The sequence below is a fragment of the Crocodylus porosus genome, unplaced genomic scaffold (genome assembly GCF_001723895.1).
Source record: "Crocodylus porosus isolate Cpor-Errol unplaced genomic scaffold, CroPor_comp1, whole genome shotgun sequence".
NCBI lineage: Eukaryota > Metazoa > Chordata > Crocodylia > Crocodylidae > Crocodylus > Crocodylus porosus.
This window is the reverse complement of record NW_017728947.1, coordinates 55343728-55365170: the sequence shown is the minus strand read 5'-3', so window position 1 is coordinate 55365170 and position 21443 is coordinate 55343728. Positions and strand designations below refer to the sequence as shown.

General features: G+C 44.3%; 2 protein-coding genes across 8 annotated transcripts in view; one reads left to right on the top strand and one right to left on the bottom strand.

Annotated features, from left to right (window-relative positions):
- EXD1 (exonuclease 3'-5' domain containing 1) overlaps positions 1 to 14095 on the bottom strand; it is a 34338-nt gene extending 20243 nt beyond the window's left edge. Inside the window, exons 1-8 of one of the 6 annotated variants that reach the window (XM_019551488.1) lie at positions 13770 to 14095; positions 12337 to 12405; positions 9665 to 9722; positions 7077 to 7201; positions 3330 to 3394; positions 1843 to 1929; positions 350 to 454; positions 136 to 216 (exon numbers count right to left, since the gene is read on the bottom strand). In XM_019551488.1, coding sequence (XP_019407033.1) covers positions 136 to 216; positions 350 to 454; positions 1843 to 1929; positions 3330 to 3394; positions 7077 to 7201; positions 9665 to 9722; positions 12337 to 12405; positions 13770 to 13902 — 723 coding nt within the window. In that variant the 5' untranslated portion in view covers positions 13903 to 14095. Of the gene's footprint in view, positions 1 to 135; positions 217 to 349; positions 455 to 1842; positions 1930 to 3329; positions 3395 to 7076; positions 7202 to 8840; positions 9335 to 9664; positions 9723 to 12336; positions 12406 to 13769 lie in introns of those variants that run through there. The other 5 variants (XM_019551490.1, XM_019551491.1, XM_019551492.1 and 2 more) reach the window with 5 other exon arrangements.
- Positions 12712 to 21443, top strand: part of CHP1 (calcineurin like EF-hand protein 1) — a 28068-nt gene continuing 19336 nt past the window's right edge. The window contains exons 1-3 of one of the 2 annotated variants that reach the window (XM_019551496.1): positions 12712 to 12723; positions 15119 to 15121; positions 15193 to 15318. In XM_019551496.1, the coding sequence (XP_019407041.1) occupies positions 15252 to 15318 (67 nt within the window). In that variant the 5' untranslated portion in view covers positions 12712 to 12723; positions 15119 to 15121; positions 15193 to 15251. Of the gene's footprint in view, positions 12724 to 15118; positions 15122 to 15169; positions 15319 to 21443 lie in introns of those variants that run through there. The other variant, XM_019551495.1, reaches the window with a different exon arrangement.

Here is a 21443-nt window from a genome sequence, read left to right as displayed (position 1 = left end):
GTGACAGCAAACACATTCTAAACAAAACATTTAGCCTAGTCCAGAGAAACCTTTTTAAAGTAATTAATATCACTAGGCTATCCTCTCTTGGAAACTCTTTTCTCTGGTTACAAACCAATTTATCTAGCAAGGTACCTGTGTATCAAAGACATTGGAGAGAATGATTCCATACTTGTGAGAGAGACAGTCAGAGATCCAACGGCAGTCATGGATAACCTGAAGGATCAAAAAAAGATTTGAAGCTGGCTAGCTGCCGATCTAATACCTAAATATATATATTTTTGTTGATGTTTCTGAACATGTGTCCTCCCCACAATCTTCAATGGCTTTAAACAATCTAAAACCTTACCTTCAAAATATTCTTATCTTCCAGCACCATTTGTAGTCCATTTTTGAAGGCTCGAGGCCCCAGGAGAAAAATATCAAATAAGAAAACCCGACTCCTTGTTGCCACCTAAAACAAACAAAACCTAATTTATCTACAAGGGGGTGAGGACAGGTAGGGACATGAAAAAGGAAAAGATCTCTTGCTAAACAGATATCTGCACTGCAGAAATCTTGTCCACAGGGAGTATATTGAAGAGCACAAGTTTAGTTTCCTGAATATTAATCTATAGGCCAACCCTACCCCTTTCAGAAATATTGTCAGACAAGCATGCAATAAGGGATCAACAAAATAGCTTATTGTGCCTAGTTACATACAGGCAACCTCTGCTTAACACTGTTTCACTTGCACTATTTTTCTATAACACACATTTGAAATTGATATCCAATTTCACTTAGCGCTCAGCAAGTTTCATTATAACGCTCACAGTCACCATCTTGGGTCATTAAATACTTTCCGTTTCACTTAACGCTTGTTTTGCTTAATGCTTGGTTTTTCAGGAACCAATTAAGAGTGCTAAGCGGGGGTTGCCTGTAACAGCACTTTCAGATATGAACAGAACAAATCCTATCTACTATGCCTGAATTAAAAACAACCTTCCACTCTCCACTGTCATTAGATACAGAGCGTGTCTACACGTTAACGTGCTTTTCCTAATATGCATTAAACCTAGTACCTCCAGTGTGAGGTATTAGAAAAAGGAGCATTAGCCTATTTTAATGCACATTAGAAAAAACACGCTTTTTTGCGCTGCTTTAATGTGCATGAAAATAGGCTAATGTGCATTAAAGCGCACATGTAGATGTGTCCACAGAGTCACAAAGAAAATACTAGTCCCCTAGTTTTCATTTATGCTCCCTCATGGTCTAAAGATAGCAATGCAAGGACTAAAAAGAAAGCACCCTTTATCATTCTCATATGCCAGGTATGTGATAGAGAATTTAGACATGGCCTATACTCAGAATTGCACTGCAATAACTGAAGGTGTTATTTTAAACTAATTGAATTAAACCACTGCAAACCCTCCGCAAAAAGTTCATTCAATTTTAAATTTGTTTATATAAAAATGAGGGCACCCATATTTTGCTCCAGTTTCAATAGATGTATTTTAAACCAAGCAGCATACAACTTTAAATATAGATAGAACATTATTATCACAATCTCAGTTAGCTGTGGGATGATCTTCCTCTTCTGGCTCTTTATAACTCTTGATCTCTTTTAGGGTGTTTCATGAAGGCCTTGCATCTACTCTAGCAGTGTTTTGCTGCTTTAACTAAGACATACAAGTATAAAAATATTTACACTAGTATCTCTTACTTCTGTTTGTCAAAGCAAAATAAACTATATTGGTGGTAAGTGCCAGTAAAATGTCTTTTACGTTAGACTTTTTACTGGTCTAAATAGCACACTCCTTACTGATAATTATGCCTGTAAAACACCTTCTCTTTGTCCCTTACCTGAAACCAGCAGAGTTTTCCATAGCGACAAAGACTAACACCTTCTGCTGCAACACTAAGAACCACCTGCTTTTTGATGTGCAGCATCTATGGAAAATAAGGAAGAAACGACTGTTACCAAAGGTGAGATGGCTTGAAGGACTAATAGTAGAAAGGCTGTTTCACATTCAACGGAAAGCAGCAGTGACCACAAGTGTACATCTGACAGGTATTTAAATGACCTGTGAGAACTGAGTTACAGTTCCCAATCCAGTTACAGAGGGCCATGTAAATCACAATTAGCAGACTGAGCAGAGAGGTCAAGAACCAAATGGACCATGGATACTAAACAACTCTAACAAACAGGGAAGGTCCCTCTGAGGAAGTTTTGAGTTACTTCGCTATAATATGGTGAGCCTTACTCCCTGTGCAGTATCTGCTTTCTATGGGTTAAGAAGAAGTCTATGCTCAACATTCCTATTAAAGAGAACATTTTTCTAGGGTTAAATTTGCAAAAAGAAATCAAAAAGGGTTACAGCTAAGTGCATTAAAGGGAAAAAGATTTTCAGTCATTATACACTTGTGATAAAGCATATCTTGGAGCAGAGGCCAAGCAAGGGCCCTGCTCCAAGAGGCCAATTGTACTTCTTATCCAATTATATTTTTAATATATTGGCAGCAAGGCTAATATATTAAAAATTAATTTAGAAGCAGAAGCTGCCTTTTCAAAAAATGCTTGGGTACGCTGTCACGTCCTCTGGGGCAGAAACCTTGTTTTGGTTATACATGTAGACAGGGTTTAACACACTAAGGTCCCAATCCCTCATAGTTGCTACCACAATGGAAACAATTATGATTTCTGTCTGCTAAGTTTGTATAAGACAAAACATCTCTTACAAGCTTTTTAACCTTGAATCTGCCATTAGCGCTAGGAGTTCTGGGACAGCTTTCAGCATCAGCAGTCCAAGCCTCCTGTTGACTTCACTGTCCTTGATCAGTGTTAGATAGGTAACAAATAAGTGGTGGAACCCAGAGTGCTGAAGTTGCACACATCACTGGAAATAAAGAGCAGTTGCTTCTGACAGCTAATACCAAACAACTCTGGTGCTTCCCAAACATGGACCATCTAATTCCATTCTCTCATAATTGCTACAGAATCTTATATATAACTGATGCAGATCCCCCTACTTGTGAACAACAATACTCCCATCTGCACTGAATTCCCTACCTTCCCATTCATACATGTATGTTATGGAAGGGAGTTTGTGCACTTTAGGTTAGAGTAAAAAGTCATTTGTGATCAAAGATACCATTGGCACTTTGCTCAAGGAAACAGCAGTTACCACATCTTAGGAGTAAGGTAGCAACAACTTGTGAAAGGGTACTCCAAGACATGAGAAGCTCACAGAGAACTGTCTAAGACCTGCATCCAATGGCAATACTTCCTATTAAAATAGGGCAGGATCACAGGTCAACACACTATCAATATATTATTCACTGTTACTCACTGCTGAACCAAATTTCTGCTGGAACTGATCAATGACTATGTACTCCACATCTTCCTCCTCGTCTTCTGCAATGAAAAACACTAGAAGTGTGCTCTGCATCAACCATCACAGTGGTATATATCACACATTCATTTATTCAAGTCTCATCTTTGCTGTACCTGCATAGTTCCCTCTCCCTCCCCCTCAATGCTTCCTTACTGCCAGAAGAAAAATTTCCAGATATATTAATAAATTCCCAAATAACATTTACTACTATCATACCCAGCAAATTTAAAAGGAAAGCCAGGAGTTTGATCTTACTACATAAACAGGGAATGAGTTTTGAAAGTGATCACCAAAGGTAAAACATTTATTTTATACCCTTTTTAGATGATTCATGAAGTACAAAGGGAACAGGAAAAGTTTCTGTAAAACTCTTTTTTCCCATTAAAAAGTCATCACCTGTCCAAACTGGTTCATGTTATTACATAGTGTACTAGCCATTTGCCTGTCAGGAAAAAGATGCAGGGTAGGGACTTAGCACCACCACTCCACACTGCTGCCATCTCCCTGGAACACTGGGGGGAAACCTTGCCTCACCATCCCCTCTATCCCCCTCAGCCAGCATGCCGTGCTGCCCACTGCAGGGAGCAGGGCCAGAGAGGCTGGGGGGGCAGGGGGGGAACATGAGGCCAGCACTCCATCCCTGCCTCCTACAGGGAGCAGGGGAGGAGCAACGCCAGTGGCACTGGCCTCGCACCCCCAGTCCAGCTGCTCTGTCCACACCATCATGATGATGCTCCGCTGCTGCTGTCTCCTGTCCAGAACACTGTTGGAACACTCCGATTGTTTCAGACAACAGACAGACAGACTAAGGCTTTTATAATATTAGATTGCACAGCTAGTAAATCACAACATTACAAGAGGCTGAAAACCAAATGATGAAAAGGAAATGAACACAGAACACTGATTTCAGACACTTGTTCTATTAACAGCTATTTAGCAACAATGTATAATGACACTTGAAGAAAGGATGCCTTTGTTCAATATCCCCTTTTTCCTTCAGTAAGGTGTAAGAGCTCATAACACATATTTGTGACACTCCTAACAAATCCTCTAGTAAAACTAGAGAAGACTAAAATTTATATTTCTAAAGTTAAAAAAGTGAAAACAAGCTTGGTTTTTAAAAGTTCTTTGTAGGTCATATTCAATCCACACCCATTTTTCACCATTTCCTGGACTCTTACAATCTATGTGTATCCCTGTGAGATCAGACAGATTTTAACCCTGGAACCACATAAACTGAAAACAAGAACCTTCTTAGCAGACAGCCAACAATCTCCAAGCGTAATGATCAACCTGACACTGATCACAAATGGCCAACTGGGTTCAGGATGTTATTTGACACCACAACATAATGAAACAGCAGATTAGCACAATCACAAGAAGAAATGTTTGCTGCATGGAGTACTTTGCCCCTTTACAAGACTAGTTGGGCTGCTCTGTGAATGAGCGACTTCACAGCTAGAAAAAAACTACAAGTAAGTGTTACAAAAAGCATACGATGCAACAGAACTACCAGTATTACTGCCTTTTAAATATTTTCACTTTGAGTGCTCTTACTTATGAGCCTACAGTTGAAGGGGGGGGGGGGGGGGAGGACTTAAGCCCCAAATGGCCAAAATATAGGAACTCAGCAGGCTGTTTTAGAACCATCTGGTTTCAAAGGAGGAGAAGGCACAACACAAAACCCCAGAGTATCTGGATCTTTCTGCTGAAGTTAAAATCAGTGAAGTAGTTAAAATTTCATATTTGAATTGTTGTCATTAGTTTCAGTGTTAACTCAACAATTAGATAGTCTATGCAGGTAATGAAACTCATTCAAGATATTTACAGAAAGTATGTTACCAAAGCATATCTATTATGGACAGAGCTGCTTGTACCTCACCTGACAGGACAGACAATGGTGAAGTACAGCATAACCTCATAAATCTGGCATGCTCAGAACCAAGCACTTGCTGGAAATTTGAAAATGCCAGATTTTTTAAACCAGCGCAGCAGCCCATTGTGGAGCAGCGGGGGAGGGGGGATAGCAGCAGCGGGTCCTGGAGCAGCTACCACATGCAAGTTTCCCCCTCTACATCCAAGAGTGCAAAAGAGAGTGGTGGAAGGAAGTGCTGGATTTTTGACAATTCTGGATTTTTGGCATCTGGATTTATGAGGTTACTAATTAACTGCCCATCAAGAATGACTGGGTGCTGCTGCTGCTGCTCCCCCCCACCACCACACCAGGCTGGCTTCTCCCCCTGGCTTGGGCTCGCTCCTCCTCCCCCTCCACCCCCCATCACTGCATCAGCCCATGTTGGCACTCTTCCGACAGCCCATGCTGGCCCTGCAGGTGGCGATGATGGAAGGGGGGAGGAGCATGAGCTTATTTTAATGTGCATTAGAAAAAGCGCACTTTATGACCCCACTCCCCCCCTGTGCTGCCCCTGCCCCCCCAATCCCCCGTGACGCCACCACGCCCTGCCCACTCATGCTGGGGCAGCCCACATCATACTCCTGCCAGTGCCTGCATATGTGGAAAGGTGCTAGGGTGTACATGTGTGCTGCCCCTGCCCCCCCAATCCCCCGTGTCGCCACCACCACCTCCAAGAAGCAAGGGTGCGGGAGGTGAGACCAGCTCTGGTGGCATTGCCCTCCTCCCCTCTCCATCATTGCCACCTGCAGGGAGCAGAGTGGGATGGCCAGGTCTGCAGTGCTGGCCTTGCACCCTCCGTTCTGTCTGCTCCATTGCTACCGCCTCCAGGGAGCAGGGCAGGTAGGGCCAGGCTAGCTGTGCTGGCCTCACACGCCCCCCACTTCATCCCATGTCCCTGCCATCATGGCGGCGCTCTGCCACACCACCACCTCCTGTCTGAATGCTTATTCACACTCCGATTGGCTGTTTCAGTCAGTCAACCAGGGTGCAAATAAAGTGTTATGGATAGACAGGCAGACAGATTAAGATTTTTATAACATTAGAATACTGTATAGGAAACCCTCGCTATTCACGGGTTCGGCATTTGCAGTTTCAAAAGCTCGTGAATGCTGAACCCAAGTTTTAAATACACTTTATACACTTACAGGAGCTCCTCAGGATCTCCACGCTTGCTGCTGCTGCTGCACTCCCACCGTCGCCGTCGGAGCTGTGCCCGACCCCCAGCCACCAGGGGCACTGCGTTCATGAACACAGTGTCTTATTTGCAGATTTCACCATTCACAGGGGATATGACAACATATTCTCCGCAAATGCTGAGGGTCACCTGTACTTTAATTTTAGCTCACTACCTTGTTTTCAGTTTATGATAAGCCAAGGAGTTTGCACCATAGTAGCAATAACTTAGACAACTGTTTAAGGTTTCTTGTCGTTTCTGGAATAAAGGCTTGTCTATATACCAAATCACTGAACTGGTTTTAATGTATATCTTTGTTATCTTCATGCAAGGCTACTGGTGCATATTCCTTTTTCAGAGTAAAGAGTGCAATTTAAGTTCAATTCAATTAGGGCACTCTTATTCTGACAGAAGAGTGCCCACAACTAGACCTACAGTGAGATAACTAAAGACATGAATTAAAATCAGTTTCTTTTAATCCAGTTTGTGTGCAGACAAGCTGTAAGTGTATGTAAAGGATCTAGAACCTGGAAAATAAAAACATGTAACATATACAACAGGTCTGGCTTGCAGAAAGACTGAATCTGCATTCCTAGCCCAAGATCAGCATTACCTGCTATATTATATTTGAAGTTACTCAGGGTGGTGTCCTGGCTCTCTGGGGAAACACAAGTAGAACTGCTTTGCTCCACTGGTTCCCTGCCAGCCATTACAATTCCTTCAGTAACTGGACTGTCCCTGCACAAGATGGTACTGTTAGAAACCCTATTTACACTCTTACAATCCACATACATGATATAACATACTACCCAGTTTATTTTGTTTTGAGGCACTGTTTGTTATGAGCTACAGCAGGGGTGGACAACTATTTGGGATGGAGGACCATGAGTTTTGGTGAGCTGTTAAGGGTCACATACACAAAATGAATGGTATTTAACAATAGCTATACTTAAACATTGTTGTGGCATTTATAGTATAAAGGATCCTTCATGTCATTTCCACACTTAATCAAAATAACACTATTAACATGCATAACAACACTTATTAACACGTTAATGAACATGATACAGGTCTACCTAAAATTAATCTGTGGGCTGGACAGAATCAATCGGTGGGCCATGTTTTGCTCACCCCTGGGCTACAGTTAGCCGTATAGTAAGCTGTTCCACATGCAGTGAAAGCTTGTGTGTCAAACATCAACGTTTCCCCTGGGATTTCTCTTAAATAAAATATTCCTTTTTTCCTGGACATTTATTTCATAGGGCACAGGAAGAAAAGGAGAAGACAAAAACATAGGCTGAGAAGTAGTCTGACAGAAGAGTGCCCACAACTAGAGGAGGTAAGTCATAAATGGCCCAAGGGAGTGGAAGGTCTAAATGCAGACACATCAAGGAAGAATGAGATACCTGACTTCTGCCTGGTCCCCACACAAATTTAGTAAATATTAAAAAAAAAAAAGTAGGAGTATGATTTTACACAAAGTAAGTCTGTACTACCTATAACCATGGGTGCAGCTACACCCTTTTAAATCCTGGTATAATTCAATAGAAGTTAAAAACACTGGAACATCACAGCCATAAATCAGCTCATGAGCCACCTTCATTCTACTGACATGATACACATTAGAAACTGCTGCAAGCCTACAGGTAAAACATTTAAATAGATCTAGTTCAGAAATATTTTATTGATGATATGTTACACCAACATAAGTACCTTTCTATTGGTATAATTACATTCACATGATACACCCACCCCCCAAACTGGACACAGTACTCTAGATGAGGTATTACCAGTGCTGCACAGAGCGAAAGAATCACTTCCCTTAATTTGCAAGAGCTACTCCTTGCAAATCAAGGGAAGCGATTCTTCTACTCTGTTGCACAGATAAGACCTCACCTGGAGTACTGTGTCCAGTTTTGTGCTCGAGTACTGTGTCCAGTTTTGTGCTCCACGCTTCAAGAAAGATGTAGACAGTTTGGAAAGAGCTTAGCAAAGAGTGACAAAAATAATTAAAGGGCTGGGAGACATGATTTAGGAGGGAAAACTGAAAGAACTAGCTAGTATTATTTAATCTGGAGTAAAGAAGACTCGGGGACTGCATTTAATAACAGCCTTCAAATACCTGAAAGGTAATTAGAAAGTGGATGGAAATAGGTTTTCTTGTACTCTATAGCTATTAGGAATATAACTAGGAGCAATGGTCTCAAGCTGCAGGGGAAGAAATTTAGGTTGGAGATCAGGAAGTACTTTCTGACAATGAAGGCAGTCAAGCATTGGAACTGGCTATCTAGTGCTGTGGAATCTTTGTCCCTGGAAGATTTCAAGAGCAGGGTAGACAAATGCTTGATTGGGATAGTTCAGTCAGAGGTGATCCTACCCTGAGCAGGTGACTGGACAAAATGACCTCATGAGGTCTTTTCTAGCCCTACTTTCCTAGGATACATCCACATGTTTCTACATTAAGATAGTAGTAAAGGCCTTAAGATATTTGTAAACAAGCTCCCATTACAGAGTAATGTATGAAAATATTTCTATTTAAAGATCTGATGAATACAGGAACAAATCTGTTAATGAAAATAAAAATTGATTTCTGTATTGATTGGCAATCACTGCTAATAAGAATGATAAAAGCCTTGCAAACTCCATTTTAGATGCACATGAAGTAAAAGCCACTTCATTTCTGTTTCCCCCGTGAATGAAAATAAAGAGTTTCAAATAGGGCCTTGTGAAATACTCAAAAACAAAGACATCTGACCACACTGGTGTTAGAAATGCACCTCATAGTAAAAAAGGAAGAAATATGAAGCATAAATCCAAAATACTGTTAGTTTCTTGAAGTCATGTTTATCTACAAATGACGAAGTTTGTAAATCTATTCTGTGGCTGAACTGTTGTATGGGGAAAATAAATTCTCATGGAAAATCTTCCCTGAAAATCAGGAGCTAACCGTGAAAAAAACCACACAAATTGTTTTTTGTTAAAACATTTATGGCACAAGGAATAGCAGCCAGCAAGATTCTCTGCAGTAGTGGAGGACCCCACCCATCTCCTTCGCTGCCTCTCCCTTACAGCAGAACACCACAATCTGGAGGTTGCCACGTCAATACTTAGATAAGCTTTGCTATCCAATTTTTCAATTGTTGGCTAAACTAAGCAGCTCATTCTTTTTCCAGTCGTGAAAGAAAGCCTCTTTCAACATACCCAGGGAGAGTTTCTGTTCCTCTTCCTGCCCCTTGTTCCAGTTCATCCAGCAGTTCCACTGAAATGCAAAGCAATTTATTTTATTACAGTTCTGACCTCTGCATGGGATTAAACTCAATCCCCAAAACGCTGAAAAACAGTCACAACTGGTACTAGTTAATGCAGAACTCAAATTCTGACTCAATTTTCTTGCAGTCATAACACAGTGAAAAGAGGGAATTCACTGTCAAGAGTGATCCCAGATCAATCTCTCAGTTCCATAGACAGGTATAGACATGTTTCGTAGTTACTTCACACAAGATAAACCAGACTACATCATAGCATCTCTGCTAAAACTAGTTTGGCCCTCATAAGTCCACAAGTGTGTCATCAGGATTAATTCTACAGATGGTTTTGTTGCAACTGGGACAACCAAAACAAGTTAGTAGGATATATGCAAAGAACTATTATATCAACATTGGGACGGCCTTTCATCTCCTTGCTATTACTTACTTTGCTCCTAAAGGTAAAACTGATAGTGTCGCCTGCAAACCTTTCCCTCTATACATCCCCCTCCACCACACAGCCAGGAGTTTAAAAAAAAAAAAAGTCTAACCATTGCTACCCTGGCACAGACCCAGTTTAGGGTCTCAGAGTAGCACACTGCTCACATATTCACACACAGAAAGGCATAATTTGTGGAAATAGCAACAAAACAAAACTAATTTGAACCATGTAGAAGGCAGGGTAGAGATGCACCTTCTACACCATCTAAATCAAAGATGCATATATGTTTGTAACCCCATTCTTACTTCATCCCATGTTATATTAGTTACTTAAACTCCACAGCTTGTCATATTAGTATAATTCTTCTTAGAAGGCCAAGTACTCTCTTTTCTGTCTTTTATGAGTTAGGAGAAAAGACAAACGCAGGCAACAGGAGCATTCCCCATATTGCTCTCCCATCTAGTCTTCCTACAAATTAGTGGATTAACTAAACAAAGTGAAGCAGCTAACCAAAACGCCCAAGACAAACACATTATGAAATGATTTTGGTAATTTATTTTGCCAGTTACAGCTTAGCTTTAATTAACTATGGCAGCCATTCATAGTATAATAATAACGTTGCATATTTAATACAATATTAAAAAGAGATTAACAATTGCTTTTTAAATTTTTTTTGAGAAAACTAGTATCAATTTTGGAAACAATTTTTATAGAACCCAATCATTTTGTTGACTTTAATGGGCTTTAATCAGCCCTGCATAGCCCATGATATGTTCAAAACATTACATAATATTGCCTAACTAATTAATCTTCACAACACCTTTTGAAGCTGATGAGCAAATATTACTAATCCCATTTTATAGTCCTGGCAATCTTGGGTACCACTTCCATGCAAAATAGCTTTATGATCACTTTTGCCTACTTTTTATCTCTCTCTTATGTTGCTGTGCAATAGGATCAAACAAAAATGAGGAAACTGGCTGTCACATGCAAAGCAGCAAAAGAAAAAAAAATAAAGGAAAAGATGATATACATTCACAGTCTTTAGATACACAATTTCCTGACAGAGCTGTGCAACTATACTATTCTAATAGAAAGATGGCATTTTTGGACCTTTGATACACTTCATACTTATATGACTTGCCCATAATCTGTCTGCACAATATTGTCAAAAATTGCCCATAATCTGTCTGCACAATACTGTCAAAAGCACCAAGTAAACAAAACCCTAGAGGAAATATCTTCCCCTAACCTCCAATTATAGTACAGTCTTTGTATGTGGTATTTACTTTTGTAAGTAACACTTTTTCAGAGAGAGGGTGATTTTAAAATGATAGTATTCTTTTAAACGCACAGTATTCAGAGACCTCACTGCAACATCAGCTCTCACATCTTTGTTGAAAGATGGGAAAATTCAGAAATTTTGTGTGTAGGCTATAGAACGTGCAGGTTAGTGAAATACTAATGAGGTTTTCAGTGTGTTGTTCAAACGATTATATCTAATGATTCCATGTATTTTTTTTCCATTTTTATAATCAATTACTTAGATTAAAACCTTTTGTTAAAATGACTCATTTTCTAGCTGTCAAGCATTAACAAAAGTCTCTAAACACTCCAGGGGGAAAATTAAAATCTAAATAAAACAATTCTCAGAAATCCTTTTCCACTTTGTGAAAATACTAATCAGAGTTTGGGAGCTTTTTCTTCTTTAATATACATATAAACATAACTTGAATTTGGGGTCTAAACCACATGATAAAATATCTACTTTTTATTAAGATTCTTACTACAATTACTTACTTCCTTAAGAAATGTATTTACTAAAATTCATTATCCATCTTAGACACATGGCTCCCACATTACCACAGCATGTGAGGTGTTCTTAATTGATTTACTCTCACCATACTGCTGAGAGACAGAGACATGCTATTATTCCCCTTTTACTGAGGAGCACCTGAGGCACTGAAAGTGATTTGTCCTATGTCACATGGAATGTCTGTGGCAGTTTCAGGTCCTAGGTGAGGCCTTTCTCTTTCATGCTTATCACTTAATCAAAATTTCTAGCAACTTTACTAAAGAAACCTGAATAGGAACCAACATTATAGACAGCAAACATAAAAAAAACCAATAAGCATGAGAATATCCAAGACACTCATCTTTCATGCATAGTAAGAGAATGTTCTCACCATTCAGTATTTCACGACCAAAAAACATCTTTACTCCTGGCATACTTCTGCCATTTTCCAAGTTTTTCACTGAAATAATTAAAAAAATCACATAGGCTGATTATTTTCTACAATCAAAGATAAGAATTAATTGCACCAAAATGAAGGCAAAACACAGTAACTGTTCTTACTAATGACATGGCAAAAGCACAATATCAACCATTTAAAATGGGTTTTTTATTGTTTTTGTTTCACTTTTACTTTAGGGAAGGATACTGTATGAAGCTGCCTGGTGGACAGAACAGGCTGGCTATTCCCATGCAAGCCAACTTCAGAGCACAATTGGGTCCCTTGCTTTTAACTTAACATTAAATAGGAGTGTTACATTCATTACATTTCCTACTGCTTGTTCTTTCATTATGAGTCAGCTGCATATTTCTGAAATCAACAGAAGGTTAGGCTGGGCCTGGTACATTCAGCAGCAGGTACATTCTGTATGGAAGATCAAGCTGACAGTTCTAGTTGGTTTCTGAATGATTGAAGCTTAATTATTTTTAGACCTATCAGTGAAAGTCAACCATTGAGTAATTTGACTGGCTCAGGTTCAAGTTAGACAGAACTGGTTATTGCTGACCAAGCATAACTAAATTAGACTCTTTTGCCATGCCTATTAACTCTTGAAATGTAGTCCATGCACTAAATGAACTTGGTCAACAAAAAATCCTGAGAAGATATTATGCTTCTATTTCACTAAAAAAGTCTAAATAATCTTGAAAAGCAAAACTGACAGATTTCTGCCTTGAACATTCAGAATCTGGGCAAGCAGCAGCCTCCATCTGTCTAGTGTAACGTTACCCACCACACACATCCCCTAGTGCTTTTAGGGAGGATGCTCTTGAGCATGCCTAGTCCACCTGCTACCACTTGCATGTGCCAAATCTGGAAATGCGAGAGCAAAACTAACTTGGGGCATCCCCGGAAACATCCCTTAAGCTTGCCAGTGACCAAGCTCTTGAAAGCAACCACATGGGCAGGAGGTGACCAAGAGTCATTTTGTTGCAATACTTATGGGTTTGGCATGTGTGAGACAGTTTCTGACATGGTTTAGCCTCAGAAAAGATCAGAAAAATCTGAGTGGTACAACACTCCATTTGGCTTTAGCATAGCAAAACTGCCATATTATATGCAACTAATCTCCCTCATAAAGTAGAAAATGTTCTACTCTAGCCCCTTTTCCATTCCAGTGGGAGACATTCCTAGACATCCCTTTCTCATTACAATGTAGGACAAGGACTCCCATCAGGCCCACCCTTCCACCATGGGATGTGGCACTCCAGCAAGTCCCTACCCCATTCAATCTAGAGAATATAGACACCCCTTCAAGATCAAGCACTCTAGCATCTACACAACTACATTATTTCTTTTGATTCCTTTGAAGATTAGTATAGAACCACCTCTGCTCAAAACAATGCTTCTGTTGGAATCCACATGCTGCAACACCCCCTGGAAGAGGCCACATTTCAAGGTGATTTTCATTGTTCTTCCCAGAACCTCGTTGAGGAATTGGTAATCACTGCTAAGATCCATCCTGGCTGATCCCCAAACCAGTTCCTCTAGAAATGTTGTGCTCAAAGCAGGGTAGAACTCGCACTAAAAGTTTATTTTTTCTTCAGACACCTGTAGGACAGTCCAACAAGAAACGTGAAAAGATAGGGTAGAATAATCATTTGAACATCTCTTCCAGATGACTCAGCGTCCAGGCAAACAAAACCAGACTGGGGGGCAAGAACAGCCTGTAGCTATTTTGGCTCTATAAATATACAGAGCCATTGGGTTCATAAGCAATCATTCGTCCAAAAGCATCTGAAAGATCATTTCCTCCGGGCCCTCTCACACAGCCCAGAAAGCAGTCTGTGCAAAACAAGCCTTATAATGAATGTGCAACAGGAAAAGAACAAGGGAGAGAGGAGCACTGTCAACACCTTCATGTAGAGAGACAGGGAACTTGTTAGACTAGTGCAGGTGCTAGGATGCCTGTCTCAGGAGCAGGGCCATGCCCTGGGCTCCAGAGGAAGGGAAAAAACAAAAACTGGGGTCCTTGCCAATCTGACCTGAAAGAAAAATCCGTCCTGACCCCTGCCCTGATCAGTTTGACTATAAGCACACGGGTGAGACTCTGCAGGCGAGTCCCTGAGGGGTGTCTACGCACTAGCAGAGCAGCAGTGCACCCAGCCAGTTCCAGGGGGCTGCCCCGCCCGGTGCGTCAGAGGACGCAGAAAGAGAACCAGACGATGCTTTTGTGAGGGGGGAGGAGACCCCCGCGGCCGGGAGAGGCGAGCAGCTGGAGGCCTGACGCCTAGGCCCCGCACATCTCCTACCCGCAGGGGCTGCTCTCCTCCGACCTGTTGAGAGAGTACACCACAACCCCTCCAGCCCGCAAGAGGGCGAGGGGAGGGGAGCTAGGTAGGGCAGCTAGTACACAGCACGGGGGACAGCTCTCAGCCTAACTAGCTGCAGAGGCGCCACCGAGGCTCCCATCTGCAGCAATCAGCCGCTCGCAGTATACAGGCACTGCCCGGTTTCCACCCCCCGGACGCCTACAGCTCCCACAATGCACTTGCCGAAGGGGCGGGGCCGTCGTTGCCATCTGGGACCTGTAGTTCTCCCGGCGAGCGAGGTGTTCGGGTCCTCTGCGAGATGACGTCAGAGAGCCCGCTAGTGCAACAGCTGCTCTGGGGGGGCTGGGACAACTTCTCTCTGCTTTAGCTCCGCCGCTTGTGGGCGGAGCCGGGGGTAGAGGCAGCGCTGAGCCGGCGCCGCGCGCTCGCGCCTCGAGTCGTTCGTGAGCGTCCGGGGTTGTCGGTTCGGCAGGTTTTGCTGCGCCGCCGCGGATTGGCTGAGCTGCCCCCTGCGCTGCGTGCGGCCTGCCGGGCGCGATGGGCTCCCGCGCCTCCACGCTGCTGCGGGACGAGGAGATCGAGGAGATCAAGAAGGAGACGGGCTGTGAGTGCGGCCGGGGAGAGGGTGGTCATGCGGACCCAGCGGCCCGGGCCGGCCCCCCGGGGCCTGGCGGGGTTCCCGCGGCCTGTCCCCGCGGTCTGCCTCCGGCCCCACTGCGGGCAGCCCGGGAGGCGCTTGCCAGGCCCCGGAACCGGACTGGCCGTGTGCCGCGCAGGGGCGGCAGATAGCTCTCCCTTGGGCAGGGGCTCTGCGGACAGGACAGGATCTGCAAGAGCGTCGCTTGTTGCCTTGTGTATCCCGGTCCGCGGGAGGGGCGCTGGGGCGCGAGGCTTTCCTTTCTCTCCTGTAGCTGCCTACGAGCTTTCTCCCCTGGAAACCGTGGGAGCTGCCGTGGAGGTTGGCTTGGCCCAGCTAGTGGCTGGAACTAGTCACAGAGTTCATGCTTTAAAGGAAAAAATGGAAAAGGCCCTTCTGCTCTCTCCTTTCCCCTCTCCCAAGTGTCCTGGAGCTTGTCCCAGTGTTGTTGGAGGAACCTGGGGCTGACCCTTGGTACCTTCCACCAGTGCTTGTCAAACTTTTTTTGGACCAGGGCTCACTTGTAAACATTGATGGCCAGTCCCGACCCAGTGCCTCTCACTCCCAACCTGCTGTCCCCAGGCTCCACTATGTGGGGCAGGGGGAGGGCATGAGGGGCCCCAAGCAGCCCCTTGCAAGCTGGGATTATGCCAGCCTCAAGGGAAAAGCCACTATTTCCCACGTTTTTCTCCTTTTAAAGGAGAATCCATTTTTAAAGTTTGTTCATGACCCTTTCATATATTCTTGTGACCCACTTGTGCATCACGACCCACAGGTTAAGAAACGCTGCCTTACACCATCCTTTGTGCTCAAACTAATATTGGGAGATGATTCCTAGAGCTTCACTGAGTTCTGGCTCTGCTGAATGAACACCTAGAGCAGGGGTGGGCAAAATGTGGCCTGTGGGTCAGATGGGGCCTGCCAGGCCATTGTATTTGGCCCATGGGGCCCCTAAAAATTTTAGAAAATTAGTATTTATCTGTTCCTAGCTGCCTGTCATGAGGCCCTCGATGGCTTGCCAAAACTCAGCAAGCGGCCCTCCACCCAAAATAATTGCCTGCCCCTAACCTAGAGTATCACCAGCACAGAGTGGCAGTTTGTGACAAGGGCAGCTGCTGGAGCTTGTGCCCTGATTGGCACTTAGATATTTTGCTTGGCTCTCGTGTGAGATTTACATTTCCAGTTCAAGCCTTTTTTGGTTTACCTTGTTAATCTATCCTTGTTTGTCATTGTAGTATTTTATGGTTTGGATTTTTTAAATATATTTGTAAAAACAGACTCTTGATTGAGGATTACTTTTTTTCTACCTTGGTTTATGCGGTCACCTGTGAACTGTGGCAGGATATTAGTCTCTGACTTTATGAACTGGAAGAATAAAATTAATAGTCACTGCTTAGGAACTTGATTCTCCTCTATCTTGTGCAGTGCATGAAGTTGTTGGAAAATTCCACCATACCGTCAACACCTTGGTAATACTTTGCCCAGTTGTAAATGCCTACACAAAGTACACTGAACTTTGTTTTGTGTACCTTGGTGACCTGCAGTGTAAGTATGGTTTTAAATGTGGATCACTCAAAAGAACATGGTTGGTAGTGTTAATCTAGGTTATGTTCCACCTGTCTGCTTTTTCGTGTGGTATGGATCAAAAAAGGCTTTGGGCCAGCAAACCAATTTCACAGCTGTGGCTCTTGTTAGTCTCTGGTCAGAACAGTAATTCTAGGAAAACCCACCTTTACAGGTAAGACTTTTTAGAATATAGTGGGTTAAAGTTCCCTTAACTTCCTGCTAAGCAGCTGGTAACTTCCAGCAGGTTCCTGAGTAATAACTTGATGAACTTTAATTGCATAGTTACAGATGGAGGTAGTACCAGGCCAAATCCTGCATGTCGTTGCAGTACTGCTGTTTTCTTGGTTTTTGTTATCACTTTGGGATCTTATTTGGAGCTTTTCTTTTGAAGTCCTTTTAGGATTCCCTCTGAAGTGCAAGTGTAGGAAAGTGTTGAATGATGCCCCTTCTGGAGAATGTTGCTTGTCAACACTTGGTTTTCAGCAAACATAGGAATGACCCATTAAGCTGATATCCTCTATTCCCATGTTGCTGAAATAACACACCTAAGCATGGACTGTGAAGTGCAGCATAACCTCTAGCATAGAATACCTGTTGGTCTGCCTGTCTGAGAATTTTCTGGATCATATGATCTTGTTTTATGCCTGATGTAGATTTGTTTTGTCTGTTCCTTCCCTTCATGTTTCTCTGAAGTGGAAAAGCATTGAAGCTAGTTTGGCATGTATGCTTTTCAAATGACTAGCCCTGCTTTCTTCCCCTTACTCCCTGGCACCGCCCCCCCAGTCCACAAACTCTGGTTGCAAGTGAGGGAAGCTTTTCTGACCATGCAAGTTGGTATTTTAATTTTTTTTCAGAATGTCACTCTAGATGTTTTCCTCCACCCATAAACAGTTGTTGCAGAGAATTTTCTGACAGTTAAAACACAGCCGAAGGCTACCACACTGCCTACCTTAGACACTAAGTATAAATCCTTAATCTGAAATAAGGCATGGTTCTTGCTTTAAGAACTTGTAAATCTCTAAATTTTGGAAGTGAATTTGAAATATAATGGGTTAAAATTTCTGTGAAGTCTCATTCCCACAGTCTCACGAGTGAGGATAAGTAGGAATGTAATTTTCTTGGGGACAGAGAATGATATAGGGGTCAGCAACATAGCCTGTGGGCCAGATCCAAATCTGGGTTGCAGAGCTGAAAGGTTTTGCTTCTACTCATACCCCTGTGGGAGCTCTACTAGGGGTGGGCAGGTGGAAGCTACATCTGCATTTGCCAGTGCTACTCCTTGCCCCCCTCTCCCTCTGGCTGAATTGTGGGTGCGGCTCCCAGCTGCCTGGCCCTGGCTCGGTTCCCCCTCCATCTGGAAGTTGCATTCATGCCATGGGTGGGGAGGGGGTGGGCTGGGAGAAGCAGCAGCAACACCTGGCAATGGTGCAGACACGAGCAGATCCCCTTGCTGCTGATGCGCTGCCAAAGTCACCTTGCTTACCCTGGACTGGGGCTGGGTTGTTCTGACCTGTGACTTATAAAGGTTGTCAGTCCATTCCTGCTCTAGTGCCTCTGCTCTTAGATTTGTCAAGCAATAGCAAAGTGAAATAGACATAGTGTAAAGATGTGGTTAGCTGTGTTAGTCTGAAGTTGGGCAGTTTGGTACCTTTTAGAGATTAATGGGTTCAGAAAGGCATGAGCTTTCAGAGTGTAGTTTTTAGCTTCATCATCTCCTCCCCCAAGTTGTGGATAAAATTGAATGTTGGCAAGTGTTCATCTGTCTTTCATTCAAGAAAGCTCTGAAGAGTAGAGTTGGGCATTACAGTTCTCATGAAAAAGGAGGGTTAAAGAGAGAGCTTGTATGTATTGGTAGGTGGGTGGGCAAGTGTATTAGTAGAGACCTTGTTAATATTCCCTTCTCCAGCACATCTGAGACTCAGTAGGGAGGAGAGACCATGTTTTTGTGTACTTCAGCAGCTGTTGAAGAAAACTTCATCTTCATTAAGGACTAACAAGCTGGGATGTGATCTAGGTGATGGGGTCCTAAATCTCAGCACCTTCTACTTGTAGTTTGCCCTGGACCTTGTTGGTATCCCTTTCCACCACCCCTTCTCTCATGCATCTGGTAAATGTTCCAACTTGGATCTAGAACAGGGGTGGGCAATTATTTGGGCCTGCAAGCCACATAGGCAGTCTTGGAGAGCGCCCATTGGCCAGTCAGCACCCCCCCACGTCAACAGCCCAGAGCCCATGTGCCCTGCAACTCCTCCCCGCCAAAGCCAACAGTGCATAGACCCAGCCCCAATCTGGCCCCGTGCTCCCACTCCAGACTTGCCCCAGCCAGAGTGGACCAGCCAGAACTTGCATGTACAGCCCCAAACCCAGCCCGCCCTGCACCCACTCTGGACTTCCTGCCCATGCTGAGCAGCAGCAGCAGTTGGGTAGAAGCTGCTGGTGGGCAATAGGGGTGGGGAATAGCCCCTCCCCCTCACCACTGCCAGGCCCTTCTTGCTGCAGGCACCTGGAGCCAGTGCCGGGGCTGTCCTATGGCTCCTATCTACCACCCTCACCGCTGCTGCTGAGCCACCCAGCAGGGCAGCAGTGGCAATGCAGAGGAGCTGCAGGGCAGTCCGGGCACGGGTTCTGAGTGGCTGTGGCAAGAAGGACCCAGCAGTGGTGAAGGGGAGCAGCTGCTTTCCCCCTGAACCAAGCAGCAACTTCTGTCCTGCTGCTGCTCAGCATGGTGGGCGAGTCCAGAGCAGGTGTAGGGCAGGCCGGGGTTGTAGCTGTGTGCACAGGTTCTGGCTGGTCCAGGGCTAGTCACCTGTGTTGGGCTGAGTCCAAAGTGGGCACAGAGCAAGGTGTGCACTTGGGTCCCCACCAGTACAACAAGGTTGGGGCCAGCAGCAGCTGGAAGGAGCCGCCGTTGCTTGGGCTGCTTAGAAAGGCAGTCCAGCTGCAGCCCTGCTGTGTCCCCAAGGGGTGGCAGGATGGGCCAGATGGTGCCTGGACCAAGGGACCCACTGTGTGCTGGGCAAAATCTTGCTGTGGGCTGTATCTGGTCTGTGGGCCATATGTTGCCTACCCCAATCTAGAATGTAATGAGTTTTGCTTGTTAAAACAGGAGGGCCTATGAGATTGCCTTACTTGGAATTGAGCAAATTGCCCAACGCTTATCAAAGATGGAAGGTTGCCAAGGAAACATGAAGTAAGCAGCCTCTGACAGGCTGTCTTGGAGAAGAAACAGTAGAGCTTAAACAAATAACTTGGTTAAAGAACAAACAGTAAAAAAAGAAATGACCCCAGTCAGTAAAGATCTGACTATTGCTATGCAGGCTGTTCAGGAGTAAGCTTATGTGACAAACAAGAACTGTGGTTTTTAAATTCCTGAATTTCTATAGTGCCACATTAGCAGGTAATGTGCCCATTATAAGGAAACCTTGCAGAGAGGTTTTGTATAGACATCAGGGTTTAGCAGGCTCTAATGGCCATTTGTTTATCAAATTAGTGCACATCTGAAGTTCTGAGGAAATGATAGAACTTCCTGAGCAGTCATCCACATATTGATTTGCCTGGCCCGGAGTCTGGATTCTAGAGGAGTTTTTCCTTTAGTCTTATGAAGACTTTTAAAAAGATGTTTAATAAAGGTACACTGATACATCGGGCTGATATTGGATCAGCACTGATATAAATAAAAATATCTGCATCAGAAATCAGCCATATCAGGCTGATCATTTGGGTGATAAATGGCCTGTGCAGCGTAGTGCGTAGGTGGTGAGGAGCACAGCCTGGCAGGTGGAGAGCTGCCTTAAGCTGGTAAGTCTAGCTTGGTGGGAGGGGAGAAGGAAAAGGGAAGGGAAGGGGTGTGGGGGCAGATCAAGGCCCCTGTTGTGAGGGAGGAGTGGGGCTGGGGCCCACTGCTCAGCTAGGATAGCTGTGGGATATAGCCACAGCTCATACTGTGGGGTGGGGGATGGCCCTCACTGCTGCATGCTGCTTGGCCGGGAGCCACTGGTTTAGCAGTTCATCCAGCACTTGCCCAGCAGCTCCTGCCACTCATTGGGGGGGAGGGGGCAGCAGATACCCCTGGATCTGTGGGGGGTGGGTTGGGGCCAGGGCTACACTAAGCTCCTCCCAGCGGAGCTGGCATCAGCAGTGCTGGGAGTGGGCTATGGGGGGGGCTGCAACCACCCCAAAATATGCTGTAGCCCCCTCCCAGCACTGCTGCCACCAACCCCGTGTTCAGCCTCGCCCCACCGGGAAGATCTTGACACAGCCCCAGCCTGCCCTGCCGCACACAGATCTGGGGGCGTATCCCCCACCCCATGCCCTCCCGGACGAGCCACAGGAACTGCTGGATGAACAGGTGAGGTGCTGGACCTGCAGCTCCTGGACCAGTGGTGTGCAGTAGCAGGAGCCGCCCCTCTCCCTGTGACTGCTGGATGAGTTGTGGCTCCATCCCACAGTAGCCCTGCCCCAGCTGGGCAGTGCTTGCTGCAATCCCTGCTCCAAAACCACTCCTCCTTCACCATGGTGGCCTTCCC